At 39.6% G+C, this 24,759-nt stretch overlaps 1 protein-coding gene across 1 annotated transcript in view; it reads right to left on the bottom strand.

Moving 5' to 3' along the window:
* Positions 1-23,126, bottom strand: part of DPP6 (dipeptidyl-peptidase 6) — a gene marked incomplete at its 5' end in the record, with an annotated part of 49,389 nt that extends 26,263 nt beyond the window's left edge. The window contains 6 exons of the mRNA XM_009070473.1: positions 10,198-10,316; positions 12,391-12,438; positions 13,867-13,958; positions 14,552-14,659; positions 22,136-22,174; positions 23,003-23,126. Coding sequence (XP_009068721.1) covers positions 10,198-10,316; positions 12,391-12,438; positions 13,867-13,958; positions 14,552-14,659; positions 22,136-22,174; positions 23,003-23,126 — 530 coding nt within the window. The remainder of the gene's footprint in view (positions 1-10,197; positions 10,317-12,390; positions 12,439-13,866; positions 13,959-14,551; positions 14,660-22,135; positions 22,175-23,002) is intronic.
* Positions 23,127-24,759: the final 1,633 nt, after the last annotated feature.

Genomic DNA, 24,759 nt, shown 5'->3' with positions numbered 1-24,759 from the left:
TGCCTTCCAGGCACCAGCATGCTGCTGTGCTCATTTAGCATCCAGCTGGGTGGGAACCTGCGGCACACGGCCGGGTCACGCCTGGTTCCGGAGGCTCTCAGCACATTGCAGGACATTTAGCTGCACTTTAACAGCACCTCCATGTTTCTTGTGCATCTTGGATTTTGTTGGACAGGTATTTTGGCTAGGATGTCGAGTTTGTGCAGTCACATGGGGATAGCACCTCTTGGGGATTGAATTTCACTGGGAATTACTTTGGAAATTCTCGAAGATGCTTTGCCCTTACCATGATGGGCAGTTTTATGACATCATTAGTTGACACTAAAGTCATATGCTTCAGGAATATTGCCAGCCATCAGGTTTTCTACCTAAATAAGTTTAAATGTAGGTATTTCCTCCCTCTGCATCAATGTTTCTTTCAGGCCCTGGAGTGAGATATTGGGACCCACAACCACAAGCTTTCCCTGGATGTCTGTCAGAGATACTCCAAGTCACATGGAGTGGTTTCCTGGAGAGGTTAAATAAGAGCTTTGGCTTCTTCATCTCCCAAAAGCAAGAAAAACAGTTTCTACCATTTTAACTTGGGTGTTACTGACAGAAAACACGCCTAATGAAACACCATCCCAGTAGCAGTTGACAAGCAAATGCTTTTTTTCCCTGTTCAAATCCTTCCTAGAAGCTCCATACCCCCATAACCCCCACAAGGAGCAAACTGCACACACATACTCATCTAAGGACCCAGCAAACCAAAAAAGGTGCAGGAAGATATTTCCCCTTGCAGCTGCATCAGGTCTCCCAGATCCTGACACACTCACAGTGCTATGACAACATATAACGCATGACATACTTCAAGCAAAAATGGATTATTCTATTTTCCATAACTGCTTTACTGCTGCTATAACTCAGAATCCAATCCCTTGTTCAAGAGATTGTTGCCTGTCTCTGAAGGCACTGCGTGATGCTGCAGGAGAACAGGAGGTTAGTCTTGCTGGAGTCCCATCCTACAAGATACCAAGGGGCTCCTCTGCTGCTATGGGTGCTCCCAGCTCTCACTGTGGGTGGTGGGAGTTAGGGGCATCCAGCACCTGGGAGGACTGGCCCCACACTTCTAAAGGCTTGTGGTGTAATTACAGACTTGTTATTGAATTGCTATTGAGACAACGCATCGCACGGAGCTGTGAGCTAACAGCAAATGTCTGTGGCCATGCCTTGTTAACTCTTCACTCCAGTATGATTTAATCACTTTACATGCTGGTTTTGTTACAGGAGTGCTCTCCTGCATACTAATAGCTGTGTTTCTGCTAGGAAGGTTTCTCTGCAGTGAATAAATTGAAGATTCACTGAACCTTTCAAAACCACTCTGGTAATTTATCCATCTAGGAGCCTCTATGCCCCTTATTGTCACTGCACATCTGAGCATTGCAGTCAGTAATGGATTTTATTTTCACAACACCTCTAGGAAGCTGGAATTACAAGCCCTGGTTGAGTTCTCTAAAGGAGCTTGTGACAGCAAAAAAAAATCAAAGTTGTGCATCCTAAGTAGCATCTGGCAGCTGGTTAGGACTTCTCAGACCACTGTTACCAAAGGTGTCTTGGAACTGTCCATGTCTAGGTATGGGCCAACAAATTAAAACTACTAATATAAGAACCACCTGTTTGTAAGTATATGTATTATAAGTGTCTACATCCAACTCAGGATTTAGAGAATCCAACAGTAGTATACAAATGACATGATTATTTTGTAACAAAGAAAGGAACAAAAAGAAAGCAATCCACCTGCTTTTTGTAGAAATATTAGCCTAAATATTGAGCTGTTTTATAGTCAAAATGTGTCCAGGGAGAACTAAGTTGTGTACTTTCATTTTGGCTTGCACTGATGTTTATCTGAGCATAACAACTGCTAATTACAATCTGGTTCCAGGAATGTTATTGATAAGACTGTGATATGCAAGATTTCTCCGTGATAGGCAAAGCAATACATGGGCAATGTAGTTAGATGCTGTGGCCAAAATGTTGCTTTATGAACTGGTGCTTTATGAAGGGTAGATGTCATACACCAATTTATGGCTTCTGACATCTGCTTATCCATAGCCAGTAAAAAAAATCCTTGTCTCCAGATTTTCCATTGCTTTCCCAGGATGGTAGGTCTGGCCCAAATGGCACAGGTTAAAAGGTCTGATTAAATGAAGGAACTGAGAAAGATGTAGAAAGAGGTTCATTATTCTCCTGCCTGAAGGCATGAACCAACCTCTTATTGCAGGAGCTGGGCAGACATGTCCCTGATGGGTGCATTATTGCAAAAATCCTGGAGAGGGTTAATTATTCACTATCTACTGATGGAGACAGGCTACAGAGGGAGACACATTTCTGGTCTGTTCCAGGAGCCAATGCTGCTTTTCCTCAGAGTACTGTCTTGCAATATGAGAAGGGAAATGGGGGTCATGACAGTTGACTCAAGATGTGTCCATAGGCACATCACTAATTCTCACTCTACCTCTGCTCCCCATGTGGTAAAAGCATGAAAATGATCATCTGGGGAAAGGTTGCAAAGGGCTTTTCATATCTTTCCATAATTCAAATTAAACACAGTGCAGTATTTATTTTGCCAACAATAAAACTTCTAGTCCCTCTTCCTGTATCCTGATAAATATCAATATAAGATTATCCTGAGATGTTAAATAACATTAAGCTCTTCCTGTTCAGAGAGTCATAGAAGAAAAAATTGCTGCCAACAATGTCTCTGTGACATGCCCCCCACATTTTGACAGAGAAAATGAAGAAAAATGTGATTTGATTCACTCATGGTGAAAGACAAATGTCATGATCTTCTTTACCAAGGTAGAAAGAATTCAGACAGTATTTACAAAGTTCTTAGCAGTAGAAGTCCCTGGGTTTTTTTGATGAATGTTACAGACAAAATTTTCTCAAGAGTGATGTGCTGGAACAAGTACATTATGTGAAGGTATTTGTTGATTAAAAGTCATACTTCTAGGATTTTATGAGACTTTCAGGGAAAAGAGTTCCCTAAACTCAGTATTACAAAAAGTGCTGATGAAACAGACTGCAGCTATAAGAAGATGGGCAAAATGAAATATTACTTTGCTAGTGAAGTTCATCAACAAATCCAAGCAATTTACTAGTTTTAATTTAGCTCTTCTTTGGAATGCATTTGAGCCTATCCAAATCAACTGGTAATCCCATGAGAGAATAAGATATGACAAGACTTTCCAAAATATGCATCTCCTCAAAAAAGACAAAGTTTTTATGCAGTAATGGCATCTAAGTATAGTCACAGTGCTGGAAACAATGCCCAGAATTTTATGTTTTCTCACATTCAAAAAAACAAGAGTAAATAAATCCTGGGTTTTAAATCTTGAGCTGAGCTATGCCAATGGTGCTGGATGCTGGATGCTGAGCTTCAAAGGATGTTCCCACCCACCCAGCTGCTGGCAGAGCTTATCTCATGCTGTGCAGGACTGGGCTATGTGGCACGAGGCAGTATTAATGTCCCAGTCTTCCCACTTTTCTGACCACCTCCAGCCTCCTTTAAAAGTTTTCTTGCACAGGAGTGCTGGGTCATGGGTTTTAGTAAGAAGCCCTTCCCATGTTATTGAAAGAAAGCAGGAGAAGGGCTAGTGAACAATCACTAATTGGGTTTAGAAAGATGGCACTAATCAAGCACATGAACCTGGCTTTAGATCCTGGTCCAAACAAGCACAAATGCTGAGCAACCCTCATCATAAACCAATGATTTCACTCAATGCCTTTTGTAACTTAGACTCGCCTACGCGAAAAATTTCTCTTTATATGGTAAACTCCAGGAGTACCATACATTTCTGACTTGCATCATCTGTGTGGGCAGGAGTCTGTGCTGTGCCCACATCAGAGGGCAGAACAATCTAGATATCTAAAAGGATTCCAAAACGTGGGTTTAGACCTCTCCATACTGGAAGGCTGAACCTTGCTAAATTGTGCTCTGGACTCTATGGTGCTAAAATGTGATTAAACACAAGGTCAGGACAAGCTGTCACAAAGCAGAGCCAGATCATTTGATGAAACTTGGTAGAGAAAGCCTTTGCTGACTCCAACAAAAATCTGGAAAATAAAAGAAATATAGAATAACTAAAGGACTTTTTAATGCTCAGCATAAACCTATTAAGTGAGAGCAGCATGTTATGCTCCTATCCCATGTCCAACAAAAATCTGGAAAATAAAAGAAATATAGAATAACTAAAGGACTTTTTAATGCTCATATTAAGTGAGAGCAGCATGTAATGCTCCTAAGTGTTCCCATGTCCAGATGGTGTTTCCAAATTCCACCAAGAGGGAGGAAAGAAGATCATTACATTCTCAAGAAACAGTGTAAGGAGTTGAGAAGTTTATAGCTACATGCTGCCTCTGTAAAGAATAAACTTGCAGCACTTGACTTTAAAACTCAGAAAATCATAGACAGAATGAACTGCATGTACAATGGCACGAGGAACTTGACTCAGATTATCACTAATTTGGCTGCATTACTTCTTCATTAGTATAAATCACCCTCAAAGGACATCTCTAAATTGCAAAGGTTTCCTACTTGGTGCTTTTGCACCACTTGTTATCTGTGAAAGGGATTGAAACATGATTTTATCTGGCAGGATGTGAGGGCTATAAATCCTATTTTTAAAGATTTCCCAGGCCTACAGGCATCCTTCAGTGCCACAGGGCCAGGAGTGCAGTTACAGAGCTGCTGTCATCACAGCTGCTGGCTCAGAGGACACACCTGGGGAAAAGCAGACGTATACCCAAATAAATCCCTTTCCTGTTGGTTCCTTAGGTATTTTATCAAGCACAGCTCAGTTACAACATATAATTTTGCTCTACAGCTTTAGAGTTGCCTGCTAGGAAAGGAAGAAATTCATTCCTGTTACCTGTTATTACTGATCTACAGCATTTAGGCTAAGCTATTGAGAACCACAGTGCCAGAGAGGACATTCCAATCAGGTGACAGTGCTTTAACATTTTTGGTAGAAGAGTCTATTTTCCTTTTATCAGAGATGGCTTTCAAAGTCATTTGACCTGCACAGTACTGACAGTAAAGGATACCAGTCAGCTACAAACATAGATTACAGCAGAGACAATCTTTGAAGAGCTAGTATAAACTGTAGTGATTTTGTGGTATTTTGAAAAAAACAATCTTACTGTTTCTGGAAAAGGAGAAAGGACTTGAGATCTACAGAAAATGATTTCTATTCCCAGTTCTGTTATACTGTTATCTCTTCTTAAAGTGGAAGCTGATTTTTCCCAGACTGGTCACAGAATGAAGGATAATAGTGCAGTGGCAAAGGCACTTCACCAGCAACCACGTCAAGTATGAGACAAGAGTTTTCTCTTAGCCCTCAATACAGTCCTCTCCTCTCTGTTCAACTACCAGTTTTCTTCGTGTCATCCCTAGAAATGATTAATCCCTTCCTGATAATGCATAATTACAGAGAACTTTAATTAGCAGGCTGGTAGGCATTCTATAAACAACACCCCCCCATCATATTCATCGTGCATTAAATGACATTAACTGAGTAATGTATGCATGTGCCAGTGATCTTCCTCACTATACCTCTTGTCTCAGAGCTAGCAGGCATTAACCCTTTGTGGCAAACCTCACACATCTCCTGGCTGAGCTGGCCAGGATCAGCTTATGGCTGTGGTCAGTTGGTGGAGATGGACCAACTAATATAAAGGACTCTATAATGCCACTGTCTGCACCACCAGTGACTTGAAATGTAGGATCCAGAAAACCTTTTCTAGTTCTGTGTGTTCAAGTAAAAGTCTCACTAGCATCACAGATTTTTTGAGAGTGAAGATACTGTCACCAAAGCTGCTACAAGGCCTGTCAGAGTACCAGTTAGACTGCAGCAGAAATGGTGGCATGTCCTTTCTCCCCCATGAACAACCTCATTAGGAGTCAAATTTTAACAGTGTTTGCAGGTTACACTGGGGATTGAGGGAAGGAAGCATTGAAGACAAGGTGCATCTATTTAAAAGGGAAACACTGAAATGTTACACAGCTGACTACAGTGGTAGTCACTGATAAGGCTTCATCCTTCAGAGGAGAATGAGCTATCACCTAACAATGGGCTCCAGTGCTTTACTGACTCATGTCAGTCAGCCTTGCACTTTATGTGTCTGAGTCCCACTAAAGAAACAGGATTAAATTGCTTTCCATAGCCAAAACTTTAAATTTCTCATCCTTTTCTCTATGTGATTGAATTTTACATCCCATTCCAGTTGAGAAAAAAACCAACACATCCTCAAATAAATGTATGTGTAAAGTAGAAAACCACTTCCATCTAGATCTTATTTCTGTTTACCTTTAGAAGGAATCTGTGAAGGTGCCTGTGCTTGTTTATGAGAGGAGACAGAAGTGTAAACCTATATTTTATGATGAAAATGACAGTAGGAGTGACCTTGGTCCAGCAGATATTGCTTTTTCAACAGTGTCTAGAGGAGATAATCTAACTGAAGTCTGCAAAGCATCATGTTTCCTGAGATCCTGCTACAGTAATTCAATCATGAGCAGAAAAATTAGATGAAAAATAAGGTAACTAGCCTTCTGGGACAGAGTGATTACAATGAATGTTGCCTCCTGACAGTAAGCATTACACTGTCCTCTTTCAAGAGAGGTTACCTCTTATTATAGTCCACTCCTTCTTTAATTTCAGCCTGCTCCAGGTAGCACAGCTGTTAAGTGTAGTCTGTAGGACAATAAAAAATCCTTTTAGACAATTATATGTTGCCTTTATTGTACTAAAGCAGTGAGTAGAAAACTTCCAGCTCTTGACCTTTGGGATCAAATGAGCAATGCCAGACCTTTCTTGGTTTTGTTTTGTTTAAATGTGCTTTCCCTTTCCCTTGCCTTTCATTTAAGCATCACAGAGTACTTAATAACCATCAGTTTCTTAATCAAATTTTACAAACTTTGCCATCCATTCTAGAGAAGTTAAACAGAGCCACAGTCATGCCTGTCTCTCTAAACTCTGCAAAATATGCAACTGAAGGTTACAAAGCAGAGAACAGACTGAAACTGAGGTATGGTGGAGGTTAGTTTCTGTCAGTACAGAAATTGATTTCAAGCCACAAATATCTGCCCATGCATTTGTCCTGTGGACAGCTGAGAAAAAACAGTTTTTAAAAATTATTACAGGCTTGATCACAGTAAAATCATTTAGCTTAGATACCTTCAAAGATATATATGTGTCTGCCATGAAGTCATACTCCAGTGACTGCTACACATACTTTTGTAGGCAGTCACAGAGTACACAGCAAGACCTGAGCTCTGGCTGCTTTTATACAGTGCAGATGGAGAAGAAAGCACCAAACAGCAATAGGTACTGTCTGCCACTGTCTGCTCGTTAACATCGACTCCAACTGTGGGTTTTTTGGGAATCAGAGATGGGAACTCTTGGCAGAAGCCCTTGGGTAGCAGACATTGTAAACAAACACTTGGCCACTCTGGGGGGCTGATGCTGTTCTGCCTGCTTGATCAGCTGCAGGACAAGCAGAGCTCCTCAATATATCCTCATTCAAGCAGCTTTTCCATCTCTGTGTTATATGTGTATATGAATAAATAGAATTTCCTGCTAATAGAAAAATTACCTGAGTATAAGCAATGACATAATACTATGAGAAAACAAGGCAAGGCCAAGCTCAGACTAAGCAGCCTGAGGAGCTGTGTAACAGGACCTCTCCTATTAGTGGATCCCAGTGATTCTCCATCCATCCATAACACCTTGTTATATGACCAAAGTCTGATGGGATGATTACCTTTATCCAGAAATCTGCACTTCAGCCAGAACAGATGTTTCCACTGACCTGATTCACATCAGCCATAATGGGAACCAAAGTAAGCTGTCCCTGCTCTAAGTGTACCCATAGCAGATATCTGAAGTTAGATGGATCCTACATAAAAAGTGCTAAAAAGAAATGTTCCTGTAAACTGCCTGAAAGCAAAGAAGTTGCAAAACTTCTCACTTTCAGTTATGTAAATAAGTAGTAACTCCACCAGATGCAATGGACTGATATGTTTACAAAATCACTGAAAATTGAAATCCTACCAAGTCCTCTCTATTTTCTCATGTATATATATTTTTTCATAGGTGTCTGAATGGAGACACTGACTTTAGCTCCATAGTTCAAGCTGGGCTGCATTTGTGCTACATGGAGGTTGGTAGAGAATTTAGTCCTGTACAATGAAAATTCAGACAAAGACAAATTCAGCAGATGTAAACAGCTCAAACTCTAATGAAATTATAATGGAGGCATTGTTTATAGCAGCTGAGAATCTGGAACACAGTTTATTATGCAAAATAATTATTTTGTGTACTGGATTAATGTACACACTAATAAAACTCATTAATCTCTTCAGGTATTGCTGCAGGTTTTTGTGAATGAGACATAATGTAATCAAAACCATATCGCCTCATAACTGTTGATTAGACTTTTTAGAAACCTTAATCTTGTTATTCACAAATGCTTCAAATTACAGTAAAACAATTATCTTGCTGCAAAGGAGATGGACACTGTCTCTGGTAGTTCCTGACAGCTGTTCTCAAAATGAAAACAAGAAGAAAAGTCTACAAGGTTTTTATTTTTAAGAGACAAACTTCATAAACATAATCACATTTACTACAGAACTGAATGTTTATTGACACATGACACTTCTCTGCATACGTTTGCCATAGCTATAGATTCAGATTTAAAGTATCTAGTGCATTGTCCTGTTAATGCTATTTTTTTGTACTCTACCAAGAGTTAATTTTTTTATTACCTCTAAATGCCCTCAACCTGCAGTCAATCTTTCCCTTTTAGGGCAAGAACATGTTTTTACAATTGTCCAAGTCCAGACATTTAGCTTGGCACTACATTAACCATTTTATTTCTCCACTTTATCTTGATTATTTCCCATTTTACCATTTCAAGTATTCCTTCTTTATCCATGGTATTCACCACAAACAGTTAGTGGTAGCAATATATACTTGCCAGTCAGGGAAGGGGCAGTCTATGCATTGCCACATAGACTGCTAATGTTCAGCAGAGCTGCTCTGTAACATCACTCATTTTTTTCCTATGTTGTACACGTTTGTTTACATAGAATCATAGAATGGTTTGGCTTGGAAGGAACTTTAAAAATCATCTAGTTCTAACTCTCCTGCCATGGGCAGGGACACCTTCCACTAGACCAGGTTGCTTAGAGCTCCATTCAACCTTGCCTTGAACACTTCCACAGCTTCTCTGGACAACCTGTGCCAGTGCCTCACCACCCTCACAGTGAAGAATTCCTTCCTAGAATATCCAATATCCAATAAACCTACTCACTTTCCTCCTGAGCTGTTGAAAATCAGGCATTTCTTGTTGGCTTGCTGCTTTGCAAACCCTGTTTCAGAGGGCATGCAGCCACTTGAGCAGCTTCACCCATAGCAGCAGATGATTGCAGAGTGTGCATTGTGTGTGCAGTTTACGATAATTAAGCAGGATTAAATTACATAGGATGAAATGCGATGGAGTTTTGCATTTAGTCTTAACAGAGTCTTGCAGAAAACTGATTTTTATGATTCTTCTCCTGAAATGTCCTCTATCCTTAGCTTCTTGGATACTCACAGGCATTTTCAACTCAGGAAATCTCTGTTGGACCTGCAGATTATGCCAAGCTAAGGTAAATTTATGATGAATGAGCAGGGAAGGACTAGATATTCTGTACTCACATTATCCATTAGGTACCTATCTGCAACTGCCTTTTCTTGGCAAACTGTCATTTCTTTGTAGCTTGCTTTGAATTCCCCTGGTATTTAGAACTCAGTTCCAGTCACCCACAGTCAATCCCACCTCACTGGCTTCTTTCTCATAAATTTACTGCTATTTTACATCCTCCAGGTTTTGCTGTTACTTTAACTTAAGGATGTTTGGAGTGGCTAGAGGAATGTACCTCTATCTTCAATAGTCATATATGTACAGAAAAAGGTGGCAAATATTTGCTTTCTATAAAAATAAAATAAAAACGCAGAAAACAATATTAAGAGTAAAGCTTTAAAAGCAATGTGATTCAAGTATTTATGGTCAGTCTTTCAAAGCTGCTCACAGGTACATGGGGTGTCTAAAGATACCAATGCTGGCTCTAAATCCTACCCTTAGGCACAACAACTGCAATAACAGAACCCAACATACCTTCACATTTCAGGAGGAAATATTCCAGATTGTGGCTGAAGGATGCACTGAAATAAGTACAGTTTTCAATCAGATCACAGGACAGGCACCGCCTGTTGAAGTTTCCATTTGTGCTTGCACTGAAAAAGTTAATACAAGTCCATGAAGGTCACTGAGCAAATGTTATCTGAAAGCAACATTACTTGAACCTTACTGTAGAACAAGAATATAAATATAATGTGTCCAACATTGGTAAGAGACAAAGCATTTCCATTTGGTTGAGTTTAAATAGCAGTAATGGCTTTTTTTTCCTCTGCCTGAATGGAGAATATATAAATGGATACTGATGTCATTTTGCAAGGTCAGGTGGTTATGAAGGAAGGTACAGGTTTTAAAAGAAATGATGGTGACAATTCCACAAGAAGAAGTCATAATTCAGTGAGTGAAGGCATGAAACAAAGGAGCACTATTTCCACATTTACTTATATTATAACAGACTATAAAGAGATGGAATTGCTTTCTTTAAGTTTGCTACTGGTTGCCTCACGGGTCTGATTTGCTAGCAGCTGCCTCAGAGGCCAAAGCCCTTTTTAGGGGGGTTAAGTAATTGCTCTTATAACATCCAAGTAGAAAGGAAAGATTGTATTTAGGGATCTGTTTCTGAAGAAGGTAATGTGGCCTGTCCATATGCAGAGAAATGCTCCTAAGAGTCTACTACATGATGAAGAATGAAGTGCAGAACATTTTGCACCACTACAGCATTTTGCAACTTTAAGAATATTAACTAATAGATCTTCCCAGTATTACTGTAAAGCAGATGAGTGAGTTTTGCTACCATTTCAAGAGATGAGGCTGAACAACTTTTATAGGGCCACAGAGACTGAAGTGAGTAACTCTTGGTTCTTGTTTAGGCTCAGATTGTCTCTTTGACTTGAATCCTAATTAAACCTACTAAATCAGACATAAAAAAAAGAAAAAAGCCCTAAACAGATCTTCATCTGATATCAGCTGTCAGGGCTCCAGTGGAACTCTGTCAATGAACATATATGAAAGTTGCTGCTAGGCTGATGCCCTGAGGCTGGGACAAGAAACAAACCACCCAGCACAGGAAATCCACTCCCTGAAGCAAGACCAAGGTCACTGTAATCAAAGGAAGGTCAAGGACATTGACATTTTGGGCATCTCTTTCTCTGTTCCCTATGTGGGGAGGTGAGGCAGGTGAGGCACCAGGGTGAGAGGCATGCCAAGATGAGGAGGGGTGGGAAGCACTTTGACTCATGCCACAGCTCTTGGGCAGCTTTAAAGTGAGATTTTCTTCTCATTTCAATAGAAATAAAGGGTCAATAGAACTTGTTTTCACCTTTTCATCAAGAAAATAAACACTGTGCTAAGCTACTCTCAAAAAACTGTGGACTGCAGTGAACAGGCATAGAGATCTAGAAAGGGAAAAATGATTCAATTACAGGTAATTTAGCTTACTCTAGTTTCCTTCCCACTGAGCATAAAAAAGGGTATGACATCATGTGAGAGAAGGAGAATGTACTGACTGTCCCTTATGAACTGATGCCATTACCAGCTCTGCCCTTCACTGCAGACATTGTGATGGAAGGAGGATGACTGAGCAGAGAAATAGGACAAATGGAAAAATGATTCCAAAATGTTTATTTAAGAGTTTGGGTTTCCTCCCCTTCGTAATCCTCTTCCACAACAACTACACAGATAGCTTGCTATAAATCAACTCTTTACTCATCATACACATAGGGAGGATACTTGACTCTTTTGGAGCTGCAGAAAATGGTTTGTATACATAATATATTGTTAACTCTTTTCAGTTTCATGAAGAGCTATCAAATTTCCAAGGGAACTGCTCTCTGAAAGTGTAAAACCAGTTTATACCATTAGTTTCTGTAATTCTGAATTCTTTCAAGTGTTAAGCAGTTCTGTTGGAAAGTTTTGTGACAACCAGTCTTGAGACCAATTTAAAATTTGCATTAATATGAGAAAATTGCTAAATGTAAAACATTTCCAAGTGTCAAGCATTTTGTTCACTATGGTTACGTTGTTCTGTCTCTTCCAGTGACACACTGCAAGATCTTGCAATGCCATTAAAGACAAAAACTCAAGAAACTGCTTCTATTGCCATTGCTTCTGCAATGATTAGTGTAAGATTGAAGAAATGGGAAATTCTGTATGTGAAGTTAGTAAAGCACATACCTGTATAAATGTCTCCTTCTTGGCAAATCTTCTGTGCTGTGGAAATAACTGTGGGGAGAAAATCAAAAGGCAATTGTATCATTAGAAGAGTGTTTAGAAGTATCACATGCAACAACATTTTCAATTCACATCTCCATTTTCCTGATCTTGTAAAGGCAAGGTGAGTTTAAACAATAAACACACAGAGGGACACATCATTGCAGAGGCTCAAGGAAGTTGGAGGCTGCATTTGCAGTAAAAACAAACATGGAAGGGTTTGGGTCCTAGACTGGTCATGTTAGTGGATCAAAAAGGATCCAGTGATTAAGTGAAACATATCTACATTTTTACCTCAAGATTTATGGCTCAGAATTTCCTTGAAACACCTTTCTACTTTCTCTAGAACCAGTTTTTAACTTCTCTGACTGCTTTTCATGCTTTGCCCAGTTAGATAGCTCACCAGGTTGTGATGTAAAACCAACTGAAAGGTCCTCTTTGAAAGAGGGAAGGCAGAGAATGGAGCTGAAGAACACTTCATCACCTTTGTTTTGTGCTCAGAATGTAGTGAACTCTTTCTGGATAAGCAACAAAGGTCTGTGGTGTGGTGACAGCTTCTGAGGACAATAGAGGTGCTGCTGGAGGTGGCCAACCTCAGTCCAGCATGTGAGGTCTGAATTGATCCCTCAGATGCATTTGGAACTAGCCAATCTTTCAGGTCCCTTCCTGCCCAAGCCATTCCATGATTTTGTGTTTCTATAATTCTATATCGTACTGAAGTTATTGGTAATTGAGGCCATTCAAAAGCCTTGAAGAAAAATTGTACTCATTTATTAGATTACAGAGTCTTTTTACTCAACTGTTCAGTGACCTTAAGTAACTGAGAGGTAACTTTGTATCACCTGAAACTTGATTCCAGAAAAGCCTTCTAAATATTTTCTTATGTAATGTCTTTAAGAGTATTTGTAAAAGTGAACCTTTAGGGAAGATATTTTACAGGCATAAAAGGCAGGTGTGAAAAAGGGTGAGGGTTTCTCTGGCTTGGGTTTTTTTTTGTTTTGTTTTTTTTTAGGGGAGGGAGTTTGTCTTTTTTTTTTTTTCATTATTCTAACTAAATACTTTTTTTTTTGCCCTCTGATGCATCAATATTTTTGTAGGTCAACAAAAGATTCTTTTTAAAATTGACTATCTAGGCAGTCAATGAAAATAGACTTCTATCCTTCAGAGGCTAATATCAAAAGTTGCAGCAGGAGAAATCACTCCTCTGCATAAATATATTTTACAGTCACAGAAAGAGAGGTTTGAACTGTACAAACAAAATCAACATAAGACAGGATGTATGTAATAGAGGTCAAGCCAAAATGGAGACAAATTCTGCTTTCTTATCTCCACTCCCTTATGCTCATACATTTCAGATGTATATATAATACCATTGTAACTGACCCTATAGCCCACGGCTACCCAAAGGAAGATAGATTTGTCAGGCCAAAGTTTACTTACATTTTATGCCTCTTTTCATCATATGCCAATATCTTTGTCACATCCCAATCACCAGATGTAATAGACTGTAAGTTGTCACTGCTACTATTAGGCTGCCAGAAAGAAGAGAGAATTAGATTTCTTTATTTGTCACAGATGATATCTGAGCAAAGCTCCCCTTCTGAAAAAGGAAGCTCCTTTGACTCCATTGCTCATGAAAAACAAACCATGCATCTGTAATTTCCACCACTCCACCTGCTATTTCAGTGAATCTGCAGGCACAGAAATAATAGAAAGCTAGAATCATCTTAACCATAACACCACTGAAGATAATGAGATTAATTCAGCACAGAGCAGCTTCAAACCCCTTGGTCTAATCCAGCGTGCCCACATGCTTCTGATTAATCCTTTATGGAAGGGCAGGGATTTACTTATTCACCTATAACTAAGGTGGCATTAAAAAACCAAACCAAAACAAAGCCATGATAATGTCTGGAAAAAGATAGTTGGTTGACCTTGGTTTTATATTATCTCATTTGGAAATTCATATTATCTTATGCCCAATAAAGCATCATCGAAGGTTTTCTTTTATGCACAAGATCTTTCTACATTTGCACCTCCCAGTCTTGCCAGTACAAACACAGACACTACTTTTTGTTGCTGTCTGCCTCAGGTGAGACCCAAAGCAGTGACAGCAAGTGGTCACCTGTGATGATGACATGGCAATGTGGTAGAACTTCCCACGTCCTCCTTGGGGAATGGCTCGGACGAAGAAAAACTTCCGACCGTCCTTGGAAAAAATTGGTTCTTCATTCTGTAGGCAGCAAATTTAAGGATTGTGTTACTGTTAATTTATTGTATTTAGAATTGCTCAGCACTGTGAAACTCTGTGAAATTAATTCACAGTGAAGTAGAGAGTGCTCTCTGACAGCAACCCGAGGCAAACAAAAAGCCCACTGGAAACTGGAGAAAGTTTTGAAGATTATTGCTTCTTGCTCTTGGGAAAGCAGACACCTTCCAGCTGTGAGAAGACAGGGAGACAGGCAGCAAGGAGAGTTCCTTGGCTATAAAGTCAGTTCCCATTTGCAAAGCCAAAAGTACACATATACAGCTGACTGCTCGGGGCAGTTGGAATAGAGCCTTTAGAACTGGCTTGAACCTTGCTGGCACAAGTATGACAAGCCTTGTTTACTTTCCTGGAAGAATGGATCTGTTCCTGTCCTCGAGGAAACACAACTAACAACTAGCTGCTGTGTTTTTCAAGCCTCTTACAAAATGCTCCTCTCAGTGAATTATTTATGAAGGAGAGGATCTCTTGCACAACTGTCTTTGACACAGAGCTCCCAGGTGAATGTGGTGATTGACTTTTATTGGGTGACTGGAACTTCCGACCAGAAATAGAAGAGACACAACAGAAGAAAAATCAAACATCACATATGGCAAGCAAGCATCTCCTGGAAGGGTGTCTTCTTTTTGTACAGGAACCCTGAGGCACATGGAAGTCTCCACTGCATCAGATAGTTAAACAGCAGATTAGAAGGGAAAGCAGGATGGTCCACATGGTGTGACACAGGAGCACTGTACCAAGGTAACTGGCTACATGAAACTTACTCTGAATCTTGAGTAGCTGGGACTAAATAAAGAGCTGAACCTCTGCAGAACCCCTCCTGTGATATCAGACTTTTCTGTGGCTGGATGAGCCCTGCCTTCCTTGGCCCATGCCTTCATGGACCCTTCTTCTTCAAGGGCAGTCAATAAGGAGAGTGTTGCTCAGCCTCCTCTGGGTCCTCCTTTGGTTCAGTGTTAATCAAACACCATGGCTTTTTGCCTGGCATGTGCCAAGATACTACAATGAACCAGCAAGTGCTCAATTGTACTGGGAGATTTATGGCTAATGCAAACACCTACAGCAAAGGAATAAACATTTTTACTTCTCATAAGCTAACAAATTATTCATAATGTATGCTCCTTTGCTCCCACTTCTTTACTGATTAATTCTTTTCCACTGTGTATCAGATTCATCAATTCTCTATTAGGTGCTCACACTGTCCTTTTTTACCTTTTATTTTCCCCTGCTTAAGTTTTCAATATATTTTAAAATATGCCCATTTACAGCTTGTTGCAGCTGTATGAAATAATGGTTTCATTTGTTTCTGACATTGTCCTGGAACCTGAAACATGAAGTTCTATATTATTTCCAAATGTCTTTCAAGACAGAAGAAACCTCATTGAATAATGACTATGATAGCTCAGGCAAACCTTCTGCTTGACAGGTTTTTCTTTACTGAGGTAAGTAGCAATGAGTTCACCCTCCATTTCTATATCTGTGCCTCCTGCATTATATATTCCAGCAATATGTCTCTGCCAGTGAGAGCAGGCACTGTGCAGATGTGTCTGAGGTTCTTTCAGAGTTACAGAGAAAGGAGGTTCATGGCATAGATGACAGATCTGAGGTTTTTAGCACTGGGCTGATGTTCCAAGATAGCCTGTTTGCATGTTCCTGTTGCTGGAAAGACAACACATTAATGCAACCAGAATTTTGATGACTTATCCCAGGTGGTAAACGGGGGGACAGGCTGAAATTCTCTTGGAACAGGATTTTATACTGTAGGGAACCACACTGGGCACATAATTAAAATATTCCCAGTCATCCTCAGAGTTCAAGGATAATCAGTAAATAAAGGAAGACCTTGTGTCTGGAGAATGAATTCATGGGACTAACAAACCTGCATTGCTATCAGTAAAAGAAAGAGGCAGCAACTCCATTTCCAGCAACTTGCTTATTCCTATGTATCAAAATGATGCTACCAAAGCCTTCAGCTTTAGTGGAAAAGAAGGTGAAAGGAGGCTGCTGGAGGGGATTGTACCTCCTGAAGGATTCAGTCCTGAAGGACTCATTCTGGAGCTCAGAGCTGCAAAACACAAGTCAGTTTATCGGCAAATGATCAGGAGAAGAAACCAAGGAGTGCCTCAGAGGCTTATCCCAAGTTTGGCAGAATCAGGATGAGTGAGGGGACAATGCTAAATGCAGTCTGAGCTTCTGTAGGTCTTAGATAGGAACACAAATTCCTGGAGTAAAGACTGACAATTTTAAAAAGTAGAGTACATTCAATAGTGTTTGGAGATGGATCACTGAGCAACACTGGCCCTGCAGCCACTCAAGGCTCCTCTGGTGAAGGAAGGAGAGGCAAGGTCCATGCAGGATGGTGGGGAGTGTACAAGTGTCTCTGACCTTGAGGATTTGCATGATCAAATGTGCACTAGGACAAATATTTGAAAGAGGAATCACCTGCTTTATGGTGAGTCAAAAATGTGTGAAAGCTATGTAGACCCAGAAGTACAGCACCACCAGGAGACCCACACATTAACGTGGGTCAAAGGCATCATGCTGCAGCACCACAAGTTGCAGCTCCAAACTTGTGTGTCTGTGCTTAACACACTGCCTGCCTCCTGCTCTTCTACAGTGCTTTGCATGCTTTTGGCTGGACTCCATTTCCCCACAGAAATCGGTGGTAAAGCAGATTCTTTGAAATTTGGGTTTATTACTGACTGAGAATTATAATTCCATTAGAAATACATTTTTCTGGTTCATCCTCAAGTTTAAAAAGGAAACCAATTAACCTGAATAGCCCAATCCTTTCCAATTGATCCTCTGATGCATTTTCCCTTCCTCAGCAGTCTCCTGCCCTTTCTGTTTGATCCACCTTCGTCCCCATCCTAGAATTAATTCTGTGTAGGTATTTATTATTTCAGGAAAATGTCTCAATATTTTATGTGTCATGGGTCCATAGTTCTGAAAAACAGAGGTGTGATAGAAATCCTTTTACTCCTTTGTATATTGGTAACTCTTCATTTAAGTCCCCCCCCAAAAAAAACCCAACACTCAACATGCACATTGACTCTACTGGGACAATGAAGTCATCTCCTTTTTTTGGCACAGAGGGAAGATCTCCTTCTGTCTCCTGACACACCCTGTCCCTGGGGCAATGCTGAGCTTCATCATCCATCCCTGTCCCCACACTCAGCTCTGGTTGGGTGCACAACACCTATGGCCATCTCTGAAGCCAAGGCACCTGCACCAAAACACAGGATCATCAACTGGAGAGGAGAGGAGCCCATGCTCCTTGGTACTGATCCCCTCCACTGGATGAAATCAGGACTCTTCATTTAGGCATCAAAAAGACTGTTTGTAGCCAGAAGCTGCTTTTTCAGCTCTGACAGATTAATTTGGGTATTGAAGTTATGGGTCTCTGGGTCCTATTTCTGCTGCATCCTTTGTCTTTAGGCCAACATTAGGTCAGTTATGGTGTTGATACATGACAAAAGGGCTTTCCAGGGTGAAAAAGTGGGTCTTGTTTGTAAGTTGCTCTGAACTCTGTTTTTATTTTAAAAAAATCTCATTTCATAAAAGGGCTTTCCAGGGTGAAAAAGTGGGCCTTGTTCGTAAGTTGCTCTGAACTCTGGTTTTATTTTAAAAAAAATCTCATTTCATGCCTCCTATTAACTAATGTAAGAATAATTACTGGGTTATCATGGAGTCAGGATTAAGGAAAGGGAGTAGTAAAAGAAAAATGCTGTGACCGAGCAAGTCTTTAGTTTCAAACTTAGGTCATCTGAAACTCTAGGGAAATAGGAGGACTGGAAAGGAAAATGCAACCCAAAGAAACTGTTCTTAGGGGAGGGCAGCCAGCCCACACAGGCAGTTTTGGAGGTTATAGGTCTCTAAACAATTCTATGGTAATTTCCTAGTCCTGCCAATGTCAATGTCAAAGCCTACAGCCTTTGGTGCAGTTGCAATTGCACCCTGGTTTGTAATGAAAGTTTTTTCAGGCCACATTCATAATTAAATAAATAAAGCAATTAAAATGCTAGTAAAGTTTACCTTCAGCAAGTGCTCAGAAATTGTCTTATTTTTCCCTTGCTCACTCATTGTATGTATATGACCATGACCAGTACTATTGGAAAATGTCTTCTTCACAAAAATTGAAACAAAATTGTTTACAGCTAAAATTATTGTTCCAAAGAATTTATATGTTTAAACAAAAGTATGGGTAAAGTTCAGTCTGGCTCTTATGCTCAGAATTGCACAAGCAAGTATATAAATAGAAGTAGCAAAAACTTCCAGATTCCCTAGACAGTTTTGGTGAGTATGTGCCACATCATCTGACAGTGACAGATACTTTCTAACAAATCCTGTGTTAATACTGTATATTTTTCATTATATTTTAAGTAGTTTATCCTATTTTTCAGCTACACAGACAGTGATAACAGTATTTATTTCTCTTCTCCTGTGTTGAAGAGAGGGTTTTTTTCAGCTACACAGACAGTGATAACACTATTTATTTCTCTTCTCCTGTGTTGAAAAGAGGGTCTCAAAAGATTTTGGACTTACAGAAGAAGAACTTAAGCCCAGAAGGAAACATGAGATCGTTTATTGTGACCTTCCATAGACAGACTATTAAATGCTACTACTACAACAACAAAATTAAAATTCATGCGTTGTATTCTCTATCTCAGAACTCCCAGTATTTGAGACAGCTGAGAAAGAGTCAACTCTGTCACCCTTGGTGACTCCTTCATGTCTCTGGCAAGTATCTTCTGACACTGATGATTTTATCTCCTTGTGTCCTGCTCCCAGACTACTATGAAGTTTGTCCCTATTCCAGGAAGACCAGATGCACTTAAATTCCCAAGAAAAAGGTAAAGCCTATGTATGCTTTTCAAACCATGTGTATGGAGCACTTTGAAGGAGCATGTTAAAGAATGAGACAAGCAGGTGTGTTCCTAGGTCCTATTGATTTAACACTGGGCTACTTCTCAATAGGAGGTCTGGTCAAGAGCACACAGAGCAAGTTGGCCAAGCAGGCACTGGGTGTCTACTTCAGGGTGGACTGCACCATGCTCTGGGTCTATTGGTTGTGTGAACACACTGCTCACCACACAGGCTGTCTACAGAGGGGATTGGGCACCTGGCTCATATGTATATACCTATATTAAAATGTCTCAACCAAGGAAGGAATCTTCATTGTGAGTGAAGTCACATTCCTGAGATCCTTCAGTAGCTGCCTGATGTGAAATCCATTTTCTCCTTAAAGAGGTTAGGGGACTCGCACTATCATTTCACATTTTACATCATTCTCATACTCAGACACACATGCCATGAAAATAACTTGCCAGATATCCAGATTAATGTGCCATAGAATAAAAGGTAAATGTAGAAAATACAATTATCCTAATAATCATGTTCAGTCAAAACTAGAATTTTAAGTAATTTTGTTGTCAGAAATGCAGGCAAAAGAGCTCTATAATTCCTCAGACACTTAAAAAAGCTTTTGCAGGGTGCTATCAATGTCTTCAAAGTCCATAGAAAGTGTTATCTTAGTTTAATACTGAGATGTCTGACTCATTTGGCTGTAATGAACATCCTTCTCTAACATCAAACTAAGTGGATACTCTCAAACAAAGTAGATGCTCTTTGGAGCCGTAATAAAACAAAATATATTTGCCTGGAGCAGGCCCATTAGAGACTGACAGATTGTTTACTTTGGATATTGAGGATAAAGCACCATCTTTTAATGCCTGTCCACATAGTAGGGAAGTGACTAAAGAGCCACAGCAGTGCAAAATCACAAGTTCTACTCTACTGCATGAAGACTATAAAACACAAGTTCTACTACATCACAGTAAATAGCAGTGAAAGGATTACAACTACCCTTGAACTTACAAAATGAATTAATCTTCTGAAGTTGTAGGCTTTTAAATATACAAAATCTGGGCAATTTAATTTTCTCTTGACTTGGCTTGTCTTTTAATCTTTGGCTTCCTACTCAAGCCAACATAGTCCTTATGAATGTCAAGAATACTTCAGCAGCCTTTTTACCCTACACTTGTGTACAAACACCAAAAGATTATTTGAAATGCTTGGAGCACAAAATCCATTTCTTCTGTACAACCAATCTTTATCTGGATCAGACATAGCCCATTGCTGCAGGACAGCCACTGGAACAAAGGAGAACATTATTCTTGCTATGAACTGTTGTAGTGTGGCTTTTACAGGTTCTTGGATCCTCTGAACAAGCTGTGACAAAAATGTGAAATGCTTTAAATCTGGTCTTGGAAAAATACACAGTACAAGATCTTTATCTGACATGCTGTTCCCTGTCTGGCATTCACACATCCCTTGAAAAACAGTTCAGTGTTGTGGCCAAATTGATATCACAGCTTCTCTCTCAAGAACAGCTTAATCAAATCTGAGGTCACTTCACAAACTGACTCCTGGGAATGTGTTACGTATGATATTCCAGAGATTTATATGCTGGATATCTACAGGCTTTATATATAGACATATGTTGAAACAAACCAGTCCTCTAAAAAAAAAAAATAAAAGGAAAAGAAAGAGATGAAACAAACCAGTCCTCTAAAAAAAAATATAAGGAAAAGAAAGAGGAAAGAATAGAAAAGTCCCATTAATCAAAACTTCTTGCAGGTTATTTTTTTTCTATCCTGTATTCTACTTCTATTTCTTTCAGCATTTATTTTCATTGTCATTTTATTTCATTTGGGGGATTGGATTACAAAGCCATACAAAGTAATAGTATTACACACCAGTTTCAGTGTCAGAAGAATTATGTGATACAGCTGTCTGTTAAAACAGGATATTAAATTCCATCAGGCACTTTCTCCCCATTCCATGCTCCACATAAGCCATCGTTGTCTATACTGCCCCACTGAAGATTTAATTTCATTTTACACTTTTCTTACATCTGCAAATAGCTGCAGAGTAACACAGAAAAGAATCATCAAATGTAGCTTAAGTGACTTACAAGTCCTATCTGCATGATTTTCTCTCTGAATGCACACAGGACCTCTTAATAAAATGACTTTTGATGATTTGTTTTCAACAATGGACTTCTTTTCTGACTACGGACTAGAAAACAACACTGTACTGTTTTAAATCATCATCAGTCTCCATGAAGGGTAGAGAGGACTACCTTGGATGCTGTTGAGTCCTACACAGATACTGTCAGTGGGTGAATTTCCACGCATATCAGCTTTTCATCTCTTTGAAATCCAAATAAACAGCAGGCTAAGAACTATGGGACCTACCAGAGAATATGGCATCTTCAATAAGGACTTGTTTGTTACTGAGAAACTCTTTTCTATCCTACAGATCATGCTATCTGCCAAGTATCTTTCTCAGGTCTGGAAATCAGTTTTTCTCTTCTGGGGAAAGTACAATGAAACCAAAACCCTACCAAAAACTTGACTTCAAAGAGATGATCACTATTACCTGTCTGTGCAGCCAGCCATCACTCTCGTCTTCATGTTTCTAAAACAGAGAAAGATCATTAATATCATACCTGGCAGGTATTACATTTTACTTATCAGTGCAAGAAGCTGTTGAATTGAATTTGAAAGGTTGTTCAGAAATACAAAGAAACTGTGTAAATGTGTGCTTCAGGAGTGGAATCCAGTGGCTGTTCTCCTTTGTCTTTCCTCTCTGATGAATAAGCACTAGCTCAGGAAGTATTTTACTCATACAGACAAAACATATAAATCCACAAGATACATTATTCCCCAAAGAAAGAAAGGTTCTTAAGAAATAAATAAATGTTGAAATGAAAGTTATTGAGATATTTTCTGCACCATGCTCTATGCAGCAAATTGCATCATTTCTTCAAGGGATAGGTACATCAGGACTGTTTTCTACTGTGGAAACTTCTATGCCTGTTTAAAAGATAGAATCTGCTAATACTTACAGAGCTTGTATTAATACACTATTTATATTAGTGTGTTAATAGAAGGGATTGATTAACTGCAATTAAAATGTGTGTAGATAAGCACGAGTTGGCTTCAATGCCATTAAATATATATATAATGCCATTGAACTAGAATGTAGCAAAGATATTCAGGCTACAAACTCGATGTGTGTGTGCTTGCAGGTATTTAAAGACAAGTGATCACTCTCTTACACATACACAGTGTTCTTCACTTTCTAGGTCAAAAAAAAAAGAAGCAATTATAGTGAACAGTGTTTATACTCTGTGTCTGCCAAGTCAGTTACAGCTGACTTGTCACAAGGTAAAATTGAAATACTTTCTCCTGGCATGAGCTATGAAAACCCATGGCAAGTGAGTGCTTTGTTTTGCTCTCCTACCTTTGTGCAGACTCCAGTGGTGGCATCACACAGCGTCAGGATCGACACGTTCTGGGCCCTGTTCAGCCAGTTTACTGCCACCTTGGTGCTGGTTGCCCATTTCACCATGGTTATGTAGTAGTCCCTGCAAACACAGAGATACATAAACCAGATCACAATCCTGTTATCCTAATGAATTGCCATGTGGTAGAGCAGTCAGGGGCTGCTGCAGGCAAACAGTCAAGGAGAGACCTCTGGTTATTAAGAACACTCTGTCTTGATGTCTCTACACTGCCTTATGTATGGATTTCAACCCCTAAAAATGACATTTTTAAGGTTGGGAGTGTATTCATCTCTTCTTTGAAAATAACTTTCAGAAGTGGAAGATAAAACACTGAGATAAAGAATCTTTCAAGCTATTCTGTCTTCTGAGAAGGACTGAAATGCCTGGAGCTACAAATTTATGCACAGGTGGAAAAGAAATTGCAAACCATTTCCATTCTGAGCACACTAACCAGCTGACTCAGAGCCATCACTACCTGTGGTTGAATTCTTTATACTTATGAACAGTTAATGGCCTCTAAGTATGCCAAAAGTATCCATGAGTGTTGCATTAAAAGGCAAACAGCAAGAAGGACTGAGTTTAGAGCGACACAGCGTTTCTGTAAAGCAGAATCTGTTGGTTGCCATAAAGATGTCAGCAGAGATGTGACAGTTTGCACTGTCAAAACCATCCTCCCACACTCCCTGCACCACCCTCTATTGCTGGAAGCATTCAGGCTGTGATAATACTTGAAGTAAATCATGAGCGTGGGCTGCACACTCCTGTAATCAGTATCTTGGGGAAATGTCCTGTGCAATAGTGAGCAATGGAACCACCTAGGCTGGGCTGGAAAACACAGGATCAGGAATAAATTCACTGATGGTTGCCTTTTGAGAGCCAGGGAGCAGTGGTACACACCTCTGCAGCAATTCAGGGCTCTACCACTTTATTTGTAGGCTACGACTCTGGCTGAGCTGTCAAAGCTGGTGATGTTATAATATACTTCTGGGCTATGTGGGCCAAAGACTTCTGTGAATTATAATATGATTTTTTACAGCATTCAGTCTATAAAAAATGTATTAGTTCATTTGTTTGTTATAAAATATGTATAAGGAATTGTTGCTCTCCTTGGAAATACTGTGCTGTGTCACTGGAGAGTGCTTTGTGTTCTGGCAAGTGCTCTGGCATATACTGAAGAGAAAGGGCAAAAGCACAAAGGCCTGTTTGTCTAGAAAAATAACAAGTTGGAAATTGATTTTGTAGTTTTCAGCAATACTTAATATCTGAAAGTAGCTGGGGAAAAATAAGAAAAGACCTCAATGCTTGCACCCAGTGCACTGGAGGGAAGGATACACCCAGGTGAGACAGCAGTAGTCTGAAATATAGTGCCTGAAATAAAATTGCAATTTTACTCTTTATCAGCAATGGCCCTAAAAGGGGAAAAAACCCCAACAAAGCTAAATTAAACTATATAATCAGCTCTTCTTTCTCTCCAAAATGAACTAAGCAGATGCAGCCTCCACAGAAAAGGAAAGTGAATTTAGTACCTATTGGCTCGGAGTGTTTCTTCCATATATCGAATTTAAAGTTGAAAGAATGTATATTCAGTTTTTATATCTCCCTCTGTTTGAACACAACAGCCACAATTCTTTCTCAGGAACTTTTAATTATTATTTTAGGTGAATCATGATCTTCCCTACCACCCCATAGAAGGGCATGTAGTCTTGATTTCTCT

This window comes from Acanthisitta chloris, unplaced genomic scaffold (genome assembly GCF_000695815.1).
Source record: "Acanthisitta chloris isolate BGI_N310 unplaced genomic scaffold, ASM69581v1 scaffold2650, whole genome shotgun sequence".
Taxonomy (NCBI): domain Eukaryota; kingdom Metazoa; phylum Chordata; class Aves; order Passeriformes; family Acanthisittidae; genus Acanthisitta; species Acanthisitta chloris.
The sequence above is the reverse complement of the archived record's forward strand: the minus strand, read 5'-3'. Positions and strand labels throughout refer to the sequence as shown.